We start from the raw sequence: 16320 nt of genomic DNA on the forward strand, positions 1-16320 counted from the left end.
GTGCCCGTGGTTTTGTGCTATAACTGCTGCCCTGAGAAGAACGTTAGTCCCATCATAGGTCTGTGCCAGGCCTCCCTCTGATAGAAGGATTAGGGATGGTGGCGCAGGGTGAGGGAGTGATGGGGGCTTCAGCTCACTCTACTCTGCTTTCTGAACTTTGGCCCATTGGACCACGTGAACATGTTACCTAATCAAAATAATTCACATTAAAATTAAGAGGAAAAAGGTAAGCAGAACTAGTACCCATGAAGATGCGGGTTCGATCCCTGGCCTTGTTCAATGGGTCAGGGATCCAGTGTTGCCATGAGCTACAGTGTAGGTTGCAGACTCGGCTCGGATCCCATATGGCTGTGGCCATGTTATAGGCCGGCAGCTACGGCTCTGATTAGACCCCTAGCCTGGGAACTTCCATATGCCGCAGGTGTGGCCCTAAAAAGCCAAGAAAAAAACAAAGAAAGTAATTGTAGTCTGTTCTTCAGAGTACATCTTTTTATCATTCCTCAGATTCTAACTATATACAACTTCTTCACATATTTGGAAACAGGTGTCTGACTGATGGGTGACTCATTTTTCCAGATGGTGGCCTCTGTAGCCCACCCTGCCCCCTCCCCTGGGCCTCAGCTGACATTTGTCAGAGCATCACAGCTGTTCCTCGGCCTTGGAAACTCAGGGGCTGCCCAAAGTGGAAGTTCAGTCTTCTCTACAAGACTGTTCCTTGTCTGGGGGCAGCAGGATGGGGGTGGGGTGTGGATTTGAACATCACACACACAGAATTTCCACCTTAGGAACAACTGTGTAAAAAAAAAAAAAAAAACAGCACCCAAACTCTAGTTCACATTTATGGTGTTAACGTCCCAGGCTAAAACACACTGAGTGAGTCTCACTGCATGACTGAACCATAAACCAACTGAAGAACTGATCTAGTTACTGAGTGCTGAAAACTTGTCAAACTTAGCTTTTTTTTTCTGTTACTGTTTTGACATATCAGAATGTTCTTTGAACTGAACCGGTCTCAGTGTCTTCAAGTCCCACCTTAGAAACAAGATTCTCTTCTAAGCAGTTAGGTTTTTTGTGTCATGCGATAAATTCCCTAGTTCCAAAGACTAAATGGAGCATCTTTTTTTTAAAGCTTATCAGAATTATTTTTTGACTTTTCTGGATGTGGCCTGCCATAGCATAGGTAGGTCTGTGGCCATTGGAACGTGCACCCCCAGCTTTGGGTGACACCTGGCCACCCCGTTCCTCTGCCTGGACATTTGTTCCTTTTCCTCTCCTTCCAGCACTGCCCTCTTCCCAACACGCAGTGCTTGGCTGCTCCCATCTCCAGTGCTGCTGTCTCGGGGTGGCAGGGGGAGCCTCAGACGGGAGTTACATGCATAATTGTAAATTTCCTGGGATGCACATTAAAAGGGTTTTTTTAAAAAAAGAAAAATACAAAGTCAGCTGAAATTGATTTCTGTTATCAACATAGTTTATTTAATACAACACAGTCAAAATTACTGAGATAGTTCCCATTCTTGTCTTTGTAATTCAGTATGTATTTACGCTGCAGCATGTCTCAGTTCAGGCTGGCAACCACCGCACCAGACAGCACAGGTCTGGATCTTCTGGTTAAACCCTTTGTTATGGGCCCCGTGCTTGTTTATCTTCAGCTCATACTTAGTGTGGACATTGATTCCCGGGCCAGATAACAGGTGGACACATACGTATTAATGCCTTGTTTTCCCCTGCAACTTTAGGAGCCTTTAACGATTGTGAAACTCTGGAACGCTTTCACCAGAGTCCAGCCTACGTTCAGGACCACGTACATGGCTTACCATCACTTCCGAAGCAAGGGCTGGGTGCCCAAAGTGGGACTTAAGTATGGAACAGATTTACGTAAGTGATTCTTGGCTTGGCAGGTGCAAGAACCAGGGTTGGCATCAGATGAGTTATATGCACTATTGCTGGGTTTTTTTTCTAAAATGATGTCCTGGCTTAGATAAGAATGTTTGGATTGCAGTGGAGGGTGTGTCCAGAATGATCAAGAAAACAGTCAAGGGGAAAAGCCTGGGATAGAAGCCCGCAGCAAGTCAGGCTTTTCTTCTTATCTGCTCTGGGATCCTAGAAGAGCCCACGGCCTCTCATTAGCATGTGGTCTAGCTGTGTCAGGCAGCCCTGATCCTCTGGAGATGATGGCAGATGTGACAGTACCATTACTAGTGGTGGTGTAACCATGGTAGTAATCACGGCTGTCACTTACTGGGCCCTTGCTGTGTGCCAAGCATTGTATGAAGTGATGAACATGCATGAACTCCTTTAATCCTCACGGCATCTTTATGAGGTCAGTGCTCATGACCCTCCATTTTCTGATAGGGAGACTGTAGTTTTGAGAGAAAGGGTCATTTGCCCCTAAAAGGTTCCAGGGCCAGTAACTACAGAGCTGGGCTCTGACTTTTGGAGCCCAGGGTCTTGGAAACTCCTACACAGTCCTACCTCCCTGATCTTTGTGAAGGTGAGGAGTCTGGATACAGGTGAGCGCTTCCTTCGCCGGGTGATTGCTGAGGGTCTCATGTGAGCCAGACCTTCTTAGGTGCTGAAAACACAGAGGTAAACAGATAGAGCTGCTTGGGTGGAGCTACTGGCAGGGGAGACCAAGAAGCCAGCACCTGAAATTACATGTACTGTGATTTCAGGGAACTAATTAAAATAAAGCAGAGTAAAGGGGCAGTCAGGGCGGTTAGAGAAGGACTCTCTGCAAGATGTGCCCCAAACATCAGCCTCAGAAATGTGACCACAGTGAGAGAATGGAACACATACAGTCTGGGGAAGAACACAGGAAGCATCAAGGAGCAGAAAGTGCAAAGGTCCTGGGGCAGGAATAAGCCTGGCCAGTCTCAGAAGCAGTACAAAGACAGTGCGTCTAGAACTTAAGAGACCCCAGGGAGTAGTGACAGAAGGTGGTGTCAGGGTTCAGCTGGGGAAGGTCATGTAGGACCTGACAAAGACCTGGGATGTCATTCTGGTAGTTGGAAGTCTTGGGAGATTTAAGTAAAGGAGTGGTTTTAAATGTAATGACAATTTAATAGGACCTTTGCTTTCTTGCTAATAGGGGCAGCAGGGAGGGAAGCAGAGGGAATAGTTCGGAAACTGACCTTGACCTGCCTACAGAAGGGATGAATATCAGGTTTGCTGTAAGAGGAATTCAGAATAATGCCTGGATATTTGGAGTTGTGTTTTGGACGTAGTAAGTCAGCCTGGTGGAGCTAGTGCAGAGATGGACGATTCTGGAGCCCAGAAGAGCCTTGAGGTGTAAACATGGAGGGTTGTGTAAGGGGCACCTGAAGCCTCCGGACTGGGTGAGTGAGCATAGACCCTTGGGGCTCCTTTCAGCCCCAATGCTGCTCCTTTGTTAAATCCCTGAACCTTTCCCACATCCACCATTCGAGGGTGCTTCCTGGGTGATCTTCAGAATTGTGTGTGAGGTTCAAACAACAATTTCAAGGTATATGAGAGGCCTTCCAGGAAGTCATGCCCCCCAGGTCTTCAGAGCTGTCCCATAATTGTTCCATATGCTTTTGAGCCTTGCCTTTTTAAATATTCAAAGAAAGCCAGTTCAAGCTTTTAGATCCTTAAATGCTCTAAAATTGAGTGTACTTAACCTAGAATCATAGAATGGTCCCAGTAGCCCCTGAAATCTTATTCAGTATATTGTAGATTGGTGTATTTTTCTGTGTCAAGAGTCTGTAACTTTCACTAAATTCTCAGAGGGGGTCAGCAGTCATAAATAAAGGTTACAGAGTGCCCATTCCTCTAAGATAAAGGGTTCCTATTCTTGCTTCCAAGCCTGGATTTCAGGTAGAGATACCTTCATTCGGGGTCAGCACACACATGGTCAGGATCAGCTCAAGGTCAGTCTGCTAGGTTTCCAGACAATTGCAGTTGCCCACAGGTCACGTCCTTTAAATAAGTGATGTGCCTCTTTCCTTCCTTGGCTTCCCGCCCTGCTCTCCTTTTCATGTTCCTGTAAGAATAGCCTCTCAGTGTAAATGCCTGTCAGGCCTTGGCCAGTGTGCTCATTATGTGGGTGAAATTTGAGCAGGATTTTCCAGTCCACAAGGCTGCAGTGATGCACTAAGAGGTGGGGGAGGGGACAGAAAGAACTCTTTGGGCTCACAGCCGGCTCTACCTTTTCCTGACTGTGTGACTTCAGAGAGGTTACTTCATCTCTCTGAGCTTCCATTCACTCATCATGTAACATGGATAACATTTTTATAAAAAAATGTTACAAAGGGAGGAGACCTTTGGTGAGTTCCTGTAAGCATGTATTTTTAGTACACAAGCCAATTTTGTGGATGGTGGGTAGAGAGAACTATCCTAATTTAAAAATATACTGCCTTGGACTTCCCTGGTAGCTCCATGTGTTAAGGATCCAGCATTGTCACTGCTATGGTGCGGGTTCAATCCCTGGCCCAGAAACTTCTGCAGGCACAGCCAATAAATAAATATAAAAACAGGAGTTCCCGTCATGGCGCAGCAGAAACAAATCCAACTAGGAACCCTGAGGTTGCAGGTTCCATCCCTGGCCTCACTCAGTGGGTTAAGGATCCAATGTTGCCATGAGCTGTGGTGTAGGTCACAGATGCAGCTCAGATCTGGTGTGGGTGTGGCTGTGGCTGTGGAATAGGCCAGCAGCTATAGCTCAGATTAGACCCCTAGCCTGGGAACCTCCATATGCCATAGATGCAGCCCTAAAAAAAAAAAGACTAAATAAATAAATAAACTACCTTATAAGGATGGATGAAAGGACAAACAGATGGATAGACTTTGTTCGTTTTGTTTTTTTAGGGCTGCACCCTAGGCATATGGAAGTTCCCAGGCTAGGGGTTAAGTCACAGCTGTAGCCACTGGCCTACACCACAGCCACACCAGATCCAAGCCACGGCTGTGACCTACACCACAGCTCATGGCAATGCCGGATCCTTAACCCACTAAGCGAGGCCAAGGATTGAACCTGTGTCCTCATGGATGCTAGTCAGATTCGCACTGAACCACAATGGGAACTCCTGGATAGACCTTTTTTTAAAAGGAAATAAATACATCAGTGGCTGTCTCCCACCTCCCTAAGGCCTTTGTCCCCCCAGGAGGGGCGCGCCATGCACTTGGAGCCCCTGTGTAATTAACATGAGCTCAGGTTTCTGGCCCAACAGCACCCTGGGGACTGTCTTCACATCCCAGCTTTAGCAGAGTTCAGGAGCAGTGCTAGCCTGGGACAAGACCAGTGGCTTCCTAAACTTGACCTCTCTTCTAGGCACAGCTAAAATTATTATTTTAGTTTTGAAGGCCAGTGAAGGAAGTTTCTGCTCACAGAGGTAATGACTCCTGACAAAAGGGCCATGATGAATTCCACATCTTATCAGGGAACCTCTTCCCTTGACTAAGTCTTGTCAATCAAATTTCATACCAGGAGCAGTACTTGGAACAGGTGCAGCCACTGGGTCAGTTGGCCAGTTGACCTTGAGTGCCCACTGATGAAAACCAGGCCAGAAACCCCTTGGGAGCCTTTCCTTACAGCTCCCCACCCCCGCCCCCGCCCTTGAGGCTGGTGGCACTCACCTACTTCTGTAGCTGAGGTTTAGAAGGGTCAGGAAAGCTGCTATGGACCCCACAGCTAGTAACTGTGATGACTGGGGCTCTTTGAGTCCCAGCTCTGGATACTTCCCAACACACCTCACTGATGTTGCCAGCCAGAAAGCTAAACACCAACTCTGGGTTTATGTTTTTGCCTTATATATGCAGTTACTGGCTGATTTAACTTGATTTAACCCAAAGTTCTAGTTACTCCTGAGCTTTCTTTCCACCCATTCCACTTTTGGATTTATGCTAAGTCTGATCGCATGATTGCACAGCTCCCTGCAAATTACAAGTTGCAAAACAGGTAGAAGGAGGGGAGGTGCCAGAAGCCAGCAGAGTCATAGCGTCCAGGGCTTTCAGACCATCACTGGCCACAGGTCACGACATCCAGCCCAGAGCTGGTGACTGGCTCCCCGCCCCTGAACCCCACTGCCCACCTGCCCCTCCCCTTCCTCCAGGGAAGGAGGTGGCATCAGCCCTGCTCCTCACAGAGCAGGGAGGGGCACCTCTGTCCCACCCCCATCTTTGGTTCTTTCCAAAGCCATCCTCTTGGCTTATTTTTCTTTTTTCTTTTTTAATTTTTAAATGATTTGATAAGTATTTTTGCATGCAGCTCCTGAGAATATTCTCCTTGTAATTATAGCACCATATGACACCTGTGAGAAGTTAGGAGAATTCATTCATATCATCTAAATATCTAGTCCATATTTCAATGTCCCCACTTGTCCCCACAATGTCTTGTATGGTTGTTTTGGTTTTGATTTATTTTTGTCCGGCTCCATTCAGGTTCATTGATCACATTTAGTGCATTTATCACTCTTATAGTTTCCTAGGGAGGCCAGGAGTGCTTATTACAAACTGGGGTCTAGAGGCCAGAGGTCAGAAGCAAGGATTGGGCGGATCCTGACACACCCTTCCCACCCATACCCCTACCCCATCCTCCCTCTTACAGCTCCCCGGTGCCAGGCGTTCCTTGGCTGTGGCTGCATCATCCACGCCCTGCAGAGATCCTTTCTCCAAGTAAGGTCACAATCACAGGTTCCAGGTTGGGACGTGGATGTGTTTGGGCGGCCACCATTTCACCACTTCAGTCTGATCTTTTAATGAAAGAGTCCCTCTCCTTTGTGTGTTTCTGTGACATTGACCTCGAAGAATCCTGTGGGGTGTCCCAGTTTGGGGGTTGTGTCCAACTGCTTCCTCATGATCAGACGGAGGCTCACCATTGTTCAGCACCTACAGCAATGTGTGCTTATGGGGCCATAGCCAGGGGTACGTGTCCCATTGTCCTGCTGCTGGTGATGCTGTTTGACCCTTGGGCTGAGGCAGTTGTTGTCAGATGTCTGTCATAAAATTTTGGTTTACCCTTTGTAGTTCACAACTTGTATGTAGAGTGAGGCTGAGCATCTGGTGCCCCAGTAATTAGAGCAGTTGCCTAAACTTACTACTGCGCTGATCACCATTTTCTGGCTCTGTCATTCCTTCAGCACATCACGTCTGGCGTTTTGTAAGAAAGCACCTTTCCCCTTCACCCTCTTCTTTCAGACTTTATACTTGTTGCTATTCTTTATTGGGTTTTTTGTTTTTGTTTTCCTTTGGCCTTGCCCAGTGCATGCTGAAGTTCCTGGGCCAGGGATCAAACCCATACCACAACAGTGACAACGCCAGATCCTTATCCCACTGAGCGACCAAGAAATTCCAAGCACCCACTACTTCTTAGACTTCTGAAGCTTTTGTCTTTCTACTTGGGGAGGCATTTTTGTAAAACTATTTCATTTTTCTCTCCGAATACGGTGCCATCATTGTAATCACTATTATCCGTAACTTTTTGAGCACCTCTATCTGCATTATTACTCCTGTTTTCCATAAGGCGATCGAAAGCCAGGGCATCATCATGTGGTCTTGGCACTGCTGAGCCTTGAACTGGGGTCTGACAGATATCCTTGTTCATGCTTTTAGCCCCTGAGCCACCTTTCCATTCGTGGTCAGTTGTCTGAGGGTCCAAATTGGGGGTTGGAGCTGATTTCAGGCTGTGCATGTCCCAGGTGCATATTAGCTGATGGATGTGTAACTGATCATAGATCATGGCTTGTGAGGGATAGAAAAGATATTAATTTCCCCTCATGCATTTTATAATTTTGGAGACTGAGCCACAACTAGGAGTGACAGAGACGAGACCGAAGCAGGGCCTTTGAACTCAGTTTCATCCTGGTATGTGGTCTCATTCCTCTGCACCACAGCCCCAAAAGCTGTTACTCATGTGTTTAATGTGTGCCCTTACACAGTGAATTTGAGCTGACTTGTCAAATACTTTAAGTGCAATTAGAAATCCATTAATAAAAACGAAATGCAGAGCTCCCTAATGGCCCAGCAGGTTAAGGAGCTGCTGTCATTGTCTGTGGTGTGGGTTCAATCCCTGGCCCAAGAATTTTCACATGGCCACGGGCACAACCCCAAAAAAAGAAAATGTGACATGGAAAACATCAGTGAAGGGTTACTCTATCATCCATGACATCCTACCTGGTTACTGACCTCACAGTGCCTGAACCAAAGGGAAGTGTGATGAACTACCAGCTCCTCAAAGGAAACCAAGCTTTTCAGTCTTGGTTTTTGCACAGGGGACAGTCAAGAGTTTACAGGTATAATTGTATATTAGTTAAGATCATTCCTGTAGCTGTAGTTAGATATAAACCCCAAATTTCAAGAGCTTAACACTAGAAGTTAACTTGTGTTCATGTCGAATCCAAAGCCTGTGTCTGAATGGTGGGTGGACCAATTCCCAGAGGGGCTGCAGGAGCCTGGCTTCTTCCCATGGCCCCACAGTCTTCACACAGCTCCAGAAAGGGACAGGCAAGGGCTTGGTGCCAGGCAAGGTTTAAGGCCAGCTTGGAGGTGCCCGCAGCATGCTGGCTGCCTGGGAGGCGGGGATGGCATCTTCCACATGCCCAGAAAGAGGGGAGACCAGTTTGGTGGTAGGTCCCCAATTCCTGCTGCAGGCTCTGTGCCCCTCCCCTCCATAGGGTCCCCTGCACATCCACACCCACAGAAGACCCCAGCCAGGCTCCTCACCAGGCAGCTGCTCTTCCTCCACAGGCTGAATGAGACAGGCAGACGGATCTTTGAGTGGCTTATGTGCTTATGTGATATTTCCCCCCATTTGACATTGAATTTTTTTAAAGTAGGCATGTGTCACTCATCTCTAGCACCAATACCCTTCAGTACCAGCTGGAGGAGCTGAGACACTGAATCACATCAATTTGAAAGATTTGAAATGAATCAGTGTTGGCCCATGTTATACCAGCTTCACATACTTGACACGATTTCAGGCTCTCACTCTGGAGAGTGTAGACAAGAGAGGATTAAAACACTTGTATTTTGGGATTCATTTGTGGAGTGAGGGTGGAACGAGGGTATTAGGGTCTCCGCAACAGATTTGCTCTGTTAATTGCTTTTTGTTCTGTGGCAGGGGGCAGTCTGGGTTATAAAAACACCACCAGGCATATTATAAATTACCCACATCCTGAGCACTGGATGTTTGTGTCCCTTTGGAGAAGAAAACACTTTATAAATAATAAAAGAAGAATTTGATTTCAAATGATTATGCGTTTTCTTTTTTTTTCTTTGCAGTGTTGTACCGAAAAGGCCCTCCATTTTACCATGCAAGGTTTGGAATTTTTTTTTTGGTGGTGGGGTGGGGGGCTTTTTAGGGCCACACCCATGGCATATGGAAGTTCCCAGGCCAGGGATCTAATCAGAGCTGTAGCTGCTGGCCTATGCCACAGCCACAGCAACACCAGATCCAAGCCCTGTCTGCGACCCACACCACAACTCAGGGCAACGCCAGATCATTAACCCACTGAGCAAGGCCAGGGATCAAACCTGAGTCCTCATGGATACTAATTGGATTTGTTACTGCTGAACCATGATGGGTACTCCTGGAGTGGTTTTTAAATAAGTTAATGGCTTAAAGGGACAGGAGGAAATTTCTGAGCTCCAATTTAATTCTCAGAAGCACACAATTAGAGTCAGGTTCCTCCTGGCCTGGTAGGAATAGATACTCTGTCTGTGCCTTAGATGTTAATATTGTTTTGCTATCTACAAGATAATAAATAGATTATGATGATGTATGTTTCAGTATTAAACATTGAGTTAATCTGTTTAGTTATTACTATATAGTAATTGTTTATCTTAATATCAGTGAGCACTAGTATCTAAACAGTTGTGTGAATTCACAGCTTTCATGTTGAGGGAAATATTTCTGTTCCTTTCCTGTAAGTGTTGCAATCAGGCTGACAGTTTGTAATGTCAAGTGTGAGTTTTAGATTAATATTTTTCTCAGTAATAGTTTAGGAATTTAGGATCAAATGATGTATGTTTTATTTTCTGTATTTTCATTCTTGGTAGGACAGACAATGTTCTTTCTTTTTAAATGGTTTGACTTCATGCTTTTTATTTTTATTTATTTATTTTATTTATTTATTTATTTATTTATTGTCTTTTTAGTGCCACACCCACGGCACATGGAGGATCCCAGGCTCAGGGTCTAATCGGAGCTGTAGCTGCCAAGCTACACCAGAGACACAGCAACGCCAGGTCCAAGCCGCGTCTGCGACCTATACCACAGCTCACGGCAGTGCCGGATCCTTAACCCACTGAGCGAGGCCAGGAATTGAACCCGCAACCTCATGGTTCCTAGAAGGATTTGTTTCCTCTGCACCACAACGGGAACTCCCATGCTTTTTATTTTTAAAATGCCCTCTACTTGTTTTCCAGTTACTCTGTCATCATCGAGTTGGTTGACGACCGTTTTGAGGGCACTCTTCGAAGACCTTTCAGCTGGAGGTCCCTGGCTGCCTTGAGCAGAGTTTCAGTCAGCGTCTCCAAGGTAACGCAGCATCAGCCTAGGTGTTCACATGTTGCTTAATGGGTTGGATTTTTGTGTCCCAAGTGTGCTGGAAGCTGAAAAGTCATCCAGCTGCCAGGGAGGCCCCGGAAGTAGGTCTTCCTCACCGCTTGGTGAGGAGTCAGAGGCATAGATGCTGAGTGACCAACCCAAGATCACACAGCTCACGTGTGGAGCTGGGGTTCATACCCAGAGCCTTGTGACCTTCTGGCTTGTGTTCTGTGTTCCACTGCCATCAAAATAGGAAAGAAATTTCACCTTATTCCAGGACTGTGAAGAATGAAAGTCTGTGTTTGTTGTTGCTCATTAATTCCTCAAATTCTCTGTCCCCCTGTGTGATGGCCAGTGAAATAGGAAGGGCCAGTGGGCACCAGATGCCAGCTCCCTGCTGACAGGTTAAGTTGCTTAGGCTTTAGCCTATAAAAGTAGTTTTGTTCTAGAGAAATGTCCCTGGGATTTTTATGCCCATATTATAGGAGTTGTTGCTTGTATTTACTATTTGTAATGCTGTGTTAATAATCTGTCTATGTGCTCTACTTGCATTCTCTTGCCATGTCAATGATGACTAAATGACAGGTCTTTAGTCTGCAATGTGGGCCCAGTTATGTTCCCAGGAGGAAACAGGCATGCTCTGAGTTTCCCAGAGCACATGGCTCGGAGGGATGAAGATGGCCTCCATTTCCTGCACACTCACCCCATTTTTATTTCTGTTTTGTGGGATACAGAGGTTGTTTTTCATGTCTCAATAGGAACTTATGCTGTGCTATGTGATTAAACCCTCCACCATGACTGACAGAGAAATGGAGTCGCCAGAATGCATGAAACAAATTAAAGTTCAGGTAGGTGAACTCAGAGACAAATTCATGTCATCCCAAAGCTCTTTCCATCACGTGTCCTCTGAAACACGTGGTCCCGAGACAAGACAGGATAACCGTCTGGCCGTGGCGAGAGCCCTCTCAGGCCCTTTCCCCGATGCGCCCGGCCTCCCTCCCCCTAATTCCTGCCACTCCTTGTCCTGCAGTGTCCTCTGGTTTTTGTCCCCACCCACCACTCTGCTGAAACCACTCTCCCAGCCAGCTTGGACCTAGTTCTGAGTTAAACACTGGCTTGGCACTGGCGTTCTCTTCCTGAAATGCGCTACCAGAAAACTACAGCTGCAGCAGGAGTGGCTTTTCACATCTTTAGGGGGTAACTGTGGCCAGTGTTCCCACATAAGGTTTGCTGGTCCACATTTCTCCAGATGTTTGGTGACAGGAACGGGAGCAGGTGTCATCCTTGTGCAGACAGACAGTATTTTGTGAGTGTTAAGGGGAAGCCTTATGCCTGCACATTCCTTCATTGCTAGTTTTGAAGTTCAGCTGCCTTTTTATTTTGATTGGTTACAGGAGGTGATTCTAAGCCGTTGGGTTTCTTCACGAGAGAGGGGCGACCAAGACGAACTTTAACAACTCAGCCTCAGGTGTCTGATTTCACGAGCAAATACCTACTGAGTCTCCTATGATAAACCAAGTTCAGGGTGAGGTAAAGACTCCTTCTTTTGTAATCACCCGCTAGTTTAAAAGTCTTCAAGGGCATGGCACTTCCACCACAGGAAAGTGTTAGTGTTTTAAAAGTTAAAATTGGGGAGTTCCCTGGTGGTCTTGTGGTTAGGATTCAGTACTTTCACCTCTGCAGCCTGGTTCAGTCCCTGGTCTGAGATCCCACATCAAGCCACTGCACAACACAGCAAACAACAACAAAAAAGAATCTATGCTATTCACATGGTCCTGCAAAGAAATAAATGCAAGTTACACTTGCATGGGGAGGAGAGTCGGGGGCCAGGCCTGCAGATTCTGTCCCCAGATCAGCGCTGGCTGACCCCAACCCCTCCCCTCTGGGCATCGTCGTCCTGCAAGGAGGCAGGACTAGACAAGCCCAAAAGAACTCTTCAGCAGCAAGGAACTTCTGTTACTCTCTGATTTCACCTGAAAACAGTGACGATTTACCTCCGGCCAGCACTCTGCAGTTCCAGAGCACTTTGGGGCACATGCCTGTCTCATTACCCACGTCCAGCCTGTCCTGGAAGAGGCCGGGCGTGGATCTGGACATTGCAGGACCTGCTGCTCCATTATCTTAAATGGAGAAAACAATAACGTGTCTCATCTTGTCCAGGAACTTCAGTCAGTTACTCAGTCGCAGGAAATTCTGTTTACTACCTACCGAGCATTTCTGTATCCTAGGGAGCATTTAAGAACAAGAATTGTCTTAATTATTTAATTCTCAGTGAACTCTTTGGTGGGCATGTTGTATAGAGTACACAGTATTGTACAGTATTAGATAAGATTGCATCTAGCTTCATTGAACTTGTAAAATAAAAATGTTTGCTAAAATAATGTACAGAGATAGTGAATGCAATTAACCTTTGGTAAAACACAATAAACAAAGCCCTTTTTAAAACTGCTTAGATGATAATGAAGAGTGGCCAGAGGGGTGAGAGGAAGGGGTGTAACTGACGTTGGGGTGCTATCTGAGTCCATCCAGTGCCCAGATTCACGTCACTAGCAGGCAGGCTTCTTGGCACTAAACATTCCAGAAGCAGACAGCTAAGAACACTCTTTGGAAGCTGTGAGATGAAAAACCAAAATGGGCTCCTGTTTGCATTCCCTTGCCCATGGTCTTGGACCCTGGACAACAGAAGATTCTGCTGGGCCGTGGTTTTTTGGGGGTTTTCGTTTTTGTGTTTTTTGCTTTTTAGGGCCGCATCTGCGGCACATGGAGGTTAACAGGCTAGCAGTCGAATCAGAGCTGCAGCTGCCGGCCTACACCACAGCCACAGCAACTTGAGATCCAAGTTGCATCTGTGACCTACACCACAGCTTACAGCAATGCCTGATCCTTAACCCACTGAGCAAGGGACCAAACCCACATCCCCATGGATACTAGTCAGGCTCATTACCTCTGAGCCACAATGGGAACTTCCTGTGGCCGTGTGTTTAATGCAGTGCTTTTGCTCTCACAATCCTGAAACCAGATTGTTTTACCCACACCACCTGCATTTCATGATGTGGTGTCCAGGAGTTCCTGTCGTGGCTTAACAGTTAACAAACCCAACTAGCATCCATGAGGACGTGGGTTCGATCCCTGGCCTCACTCAGGGTTAAGGATCCAGCATTGCCATGAGCTGTGGTGTAGGTCACAGACGAGGCTCAGATCTGCATTGCTGTGGCTGTGGCGTAGGCAAGCAGCTACAGCTCTGACTCAACCCCTAGCCTGGGAACCTCCATATGCCGCAGGTGCAGTCCTAAAAAGACAAAAAGGCAAAAATAATGGTAATAAGATGTGATGTAGCTCCTCCTTCTGCTCTACCTGTGACGCCCTTCACTTTGAAAGAGCCTCTGGTAGCCCTTTGCTCTTTGTTAGTGATGTGAACATTCAGTCAGCATTTTTACCGTCCACCTTGCTCACTCTGGGCTTCTTACAAAGTAAAAGACTTGGCTTTGAATCACTTTCTCAAAACCTTGAAAGTCAGCAAAAAACTCCAAGAGCTCTTTCTTTCCCGTTCCCTTCATCGTTTGGAAAGACACAACTTGCCAAGCCTCATCAGTGCATTGAGTGCCCTTATGGTAAACACTGTGCCATGAATCCTTTCTCCAAGTACTATCATCCTCTCAGCACTACAGGTACAGTGTCACCAGCTCGTACGCCTTGACAGTGTGGGGACTCCTTGGAATAAAGGCTATATTAGAGATGCAGGAAACATGGGTCCGAAGTCCAGATCTGCACTAGGAGAACAGTGGTGGCCTTGGGAACATTGCCTAGTCCCTCTGACCTCCGTTTCCTCAACTGTGAAGTGGGGATAATTATGACCACCTGAGTTCCTCTCTTGTACTCAGTGAGATGGTGTGTGGAAGGGTCTGGCACAGGACAGGTGCACTTTTTTCCTTTTGATATGAACCCAAAATGTGAGCATTGCCATAATTCTTTTTTTCTGGGAAGTGAAAAGCCTATTTAATGCCCTAGTAGGTCACACAGTGAAGGAGGCAGAGGTGACAGAAAACTAGTTTGAGGACAAGTGGTGAAGACAGCTCTGGAGACAGGAGAGGGGGCCTATGGTGAGCACTTCCTGCATGAAGGGCGTTGGATGCAGCCATTGTGGGTTGTAGGGTTTTTTAATAACATTTGTTGGTTTTTTTCTGGTTTTATGAGCAATCCCTGCATGCTCTGGAAGCTATGGAAAAATAGCTGGTGTGGGTTATTTTTGTCTTTCTAATCAGTAACCCTGAGGCCAACTTTGACCTTTTTGTGACAGAAGCCCAGCCAGGCATTATTGGAGACAGATGTGCCCAGGGCTGTGCTGTGTGCCTGACATTGGGGGTAACGGGGGTGACGGGGTCTTGGAGGCTTCGTCTGGGTGCATCGCTTGTGCCAAGGCTGAACCTCCTCATTCTTAATTTAGCATTTAGCAGGTGCCATGAAGGAGACCTAACCGTTCACACGTCTACAGAACTGAGCCCTGTTGCTCTCTGTTTGCTTCCCATATCCCAGTGCTTAACTTCCTTTACTGGGGTGACACCTGTAGGCTGGTACTGTGATGCCCTGAGTTAGGGAATTTGTAGCCCACTGAAGTGAAAGAAGACTCTGAGGCCAACTGCTGCCCAAGTCACCTCCAGGCACAGAGCAGTCCTGAAAATAAGGGAATGGGGATCATAAGAGCTTTGTCAGAAAATCAAGGGCACACGGCACTAAGAGAAAGTAGCATGGAATTGGTGTTTCTAGTGTTAGCAAGTCTTGTTTGAATTGCTTTATGACATGTTGCTTACCTCCTGTCCACATGCGGACACTAATGAAAGCAGAATTCTTATCTTCTCCTTCACCTTCTCTAACGATGGCAAGTTGCCACACAACCTGCGTACAACTGGTTGCTTGCAGGGTACTGGGGTTAGGTGCATAGGCTTTGCCACCAAAGCTGGTTTGAACCCTACCTAGTTTTGCCACTGTATGCTTTGGGGCAAGTCATTTTCTCTTCTCATCTGTAAAATGGATGTGATGTCAGTACCTACCTCACAGGATGGTCTTAGGGATAAAAAGGGAAGAGTAAGAAGCATTTACTCTGGTGTGGAGTCTTTTATGAATACTTGTTAAAGGCAGCTCTTATGTTACTAATAAAATCCAGCAAAGAACCAGGGCAGAAAAGCAGAGTCCTACAACAGTATAAAGAGAATGGGGCAAATTGGGATGTTCCCCAAACTCCAGGCTCCTTTCATCTTGACCCACTGAGGTCTTTTGATTCCTTGACACCATAGGATAGCAGACACCACCATGTTTAAAGTGGTCTCATTTTCTAAGTGACAAGTTTTGTTTCTTAAAGAAGAGTCCCAACACTTAAAAATGTTTTTTTGTAATTTTTTGCATTTTTTCCCTACTGAAGCTGTCAGTGCCACAGCATTGACCACCTCTTTGGAAACAAGTTTGAAGGATCTGTAGGAAGTTTTCCGAATATCTTTATTTCTAAGTGGTTAGTCGTACCTTGAAAAGATGGTTTTGGTTTTTGGAAATCAGACATCACTTGGTGACCACGCTGGGGAATAACATTAGGTGGATATAGTACATCACATTTGCTCAAAAACAGAGTTCTGGGAGCAGTTTCCAAAGAGGGATTCTGAAATGTTTTGCTCATCAGCTGTTTAACATCTGATGATTATGTGGGTGTAAAAAAAAACTTTCTCATGTGCTTGTTAACAGTCTTCAGACCTCCCCTTCCTCCTCCTGAAGGTGTTAGAGAAGGCAGACTGGCATTGTGTCTTTTCCGAATTCTGCACTTGACGTGA

The 16320-nt window shown here is 46.4% G+C and overlaps 1 protein-coding gene across 13 annotated transcripts in view; it reads left to right on the forward strand.

The window, feature by feature from the left end:
- Positions 1-16320, forward strand: part of TSEN2 (tRNA splicing endonuclease subunit 2) — a 61628-nt gene that overhangs the window by 26638 nt on the left and 18670 nt on the right. For 5 of the 13 annotated variants that reach the window (XR_014823834.1, XR_014823836.1, XR_014823833.1 and 2 more), the window contains 5 exons: positions 1740-1878; positions 9238-9274; positions 10384-10495; positions 11263-11352; positions 11899-12034. Coding sequence is in view for 4 of the 13 variants with exons in the window: in XM_084989504.1 (XP_084845630.1) it covers positions 1740-1878; positions 9238-9274; positions 10384-10495; positions 11263-11352; positions 11899-11958 (438 nt within the window). In the remaining 9 variants the exon portion in view is untranslated. Of the gene's footprint in view, positions 1-397; positions 815-1739; positions 3753-4863; positions 6634-9237; positions 9275-10383; positions 10496-11262; positions 11353-11898; positions 12886-16320 lie in introns of those variants that run through there. The other 8 variants (XM_084989504.1, XM_013981990.3, XM_003132372.7 and 5 more) reach the window with 4 other exon arrangements.

This window comes from Sus scrofa, chromosome 13 (genome assembly GCF_054392235.1).
Source record: "Sus scrofa isolate SSC_HxYL_T2T_F1_AM1 chromosome 13, Sscrofa_HxYL_maternal_Yorkshire_Landrace_v2.0, whole genome shotgun sequence".
Taxonomy (NCBI): domain Eukaryota; kingdom Metazoa; phylum Chordata; class Mammalia; order Artiodactyla; family Suidae; genus Sus; species Sus scrofa.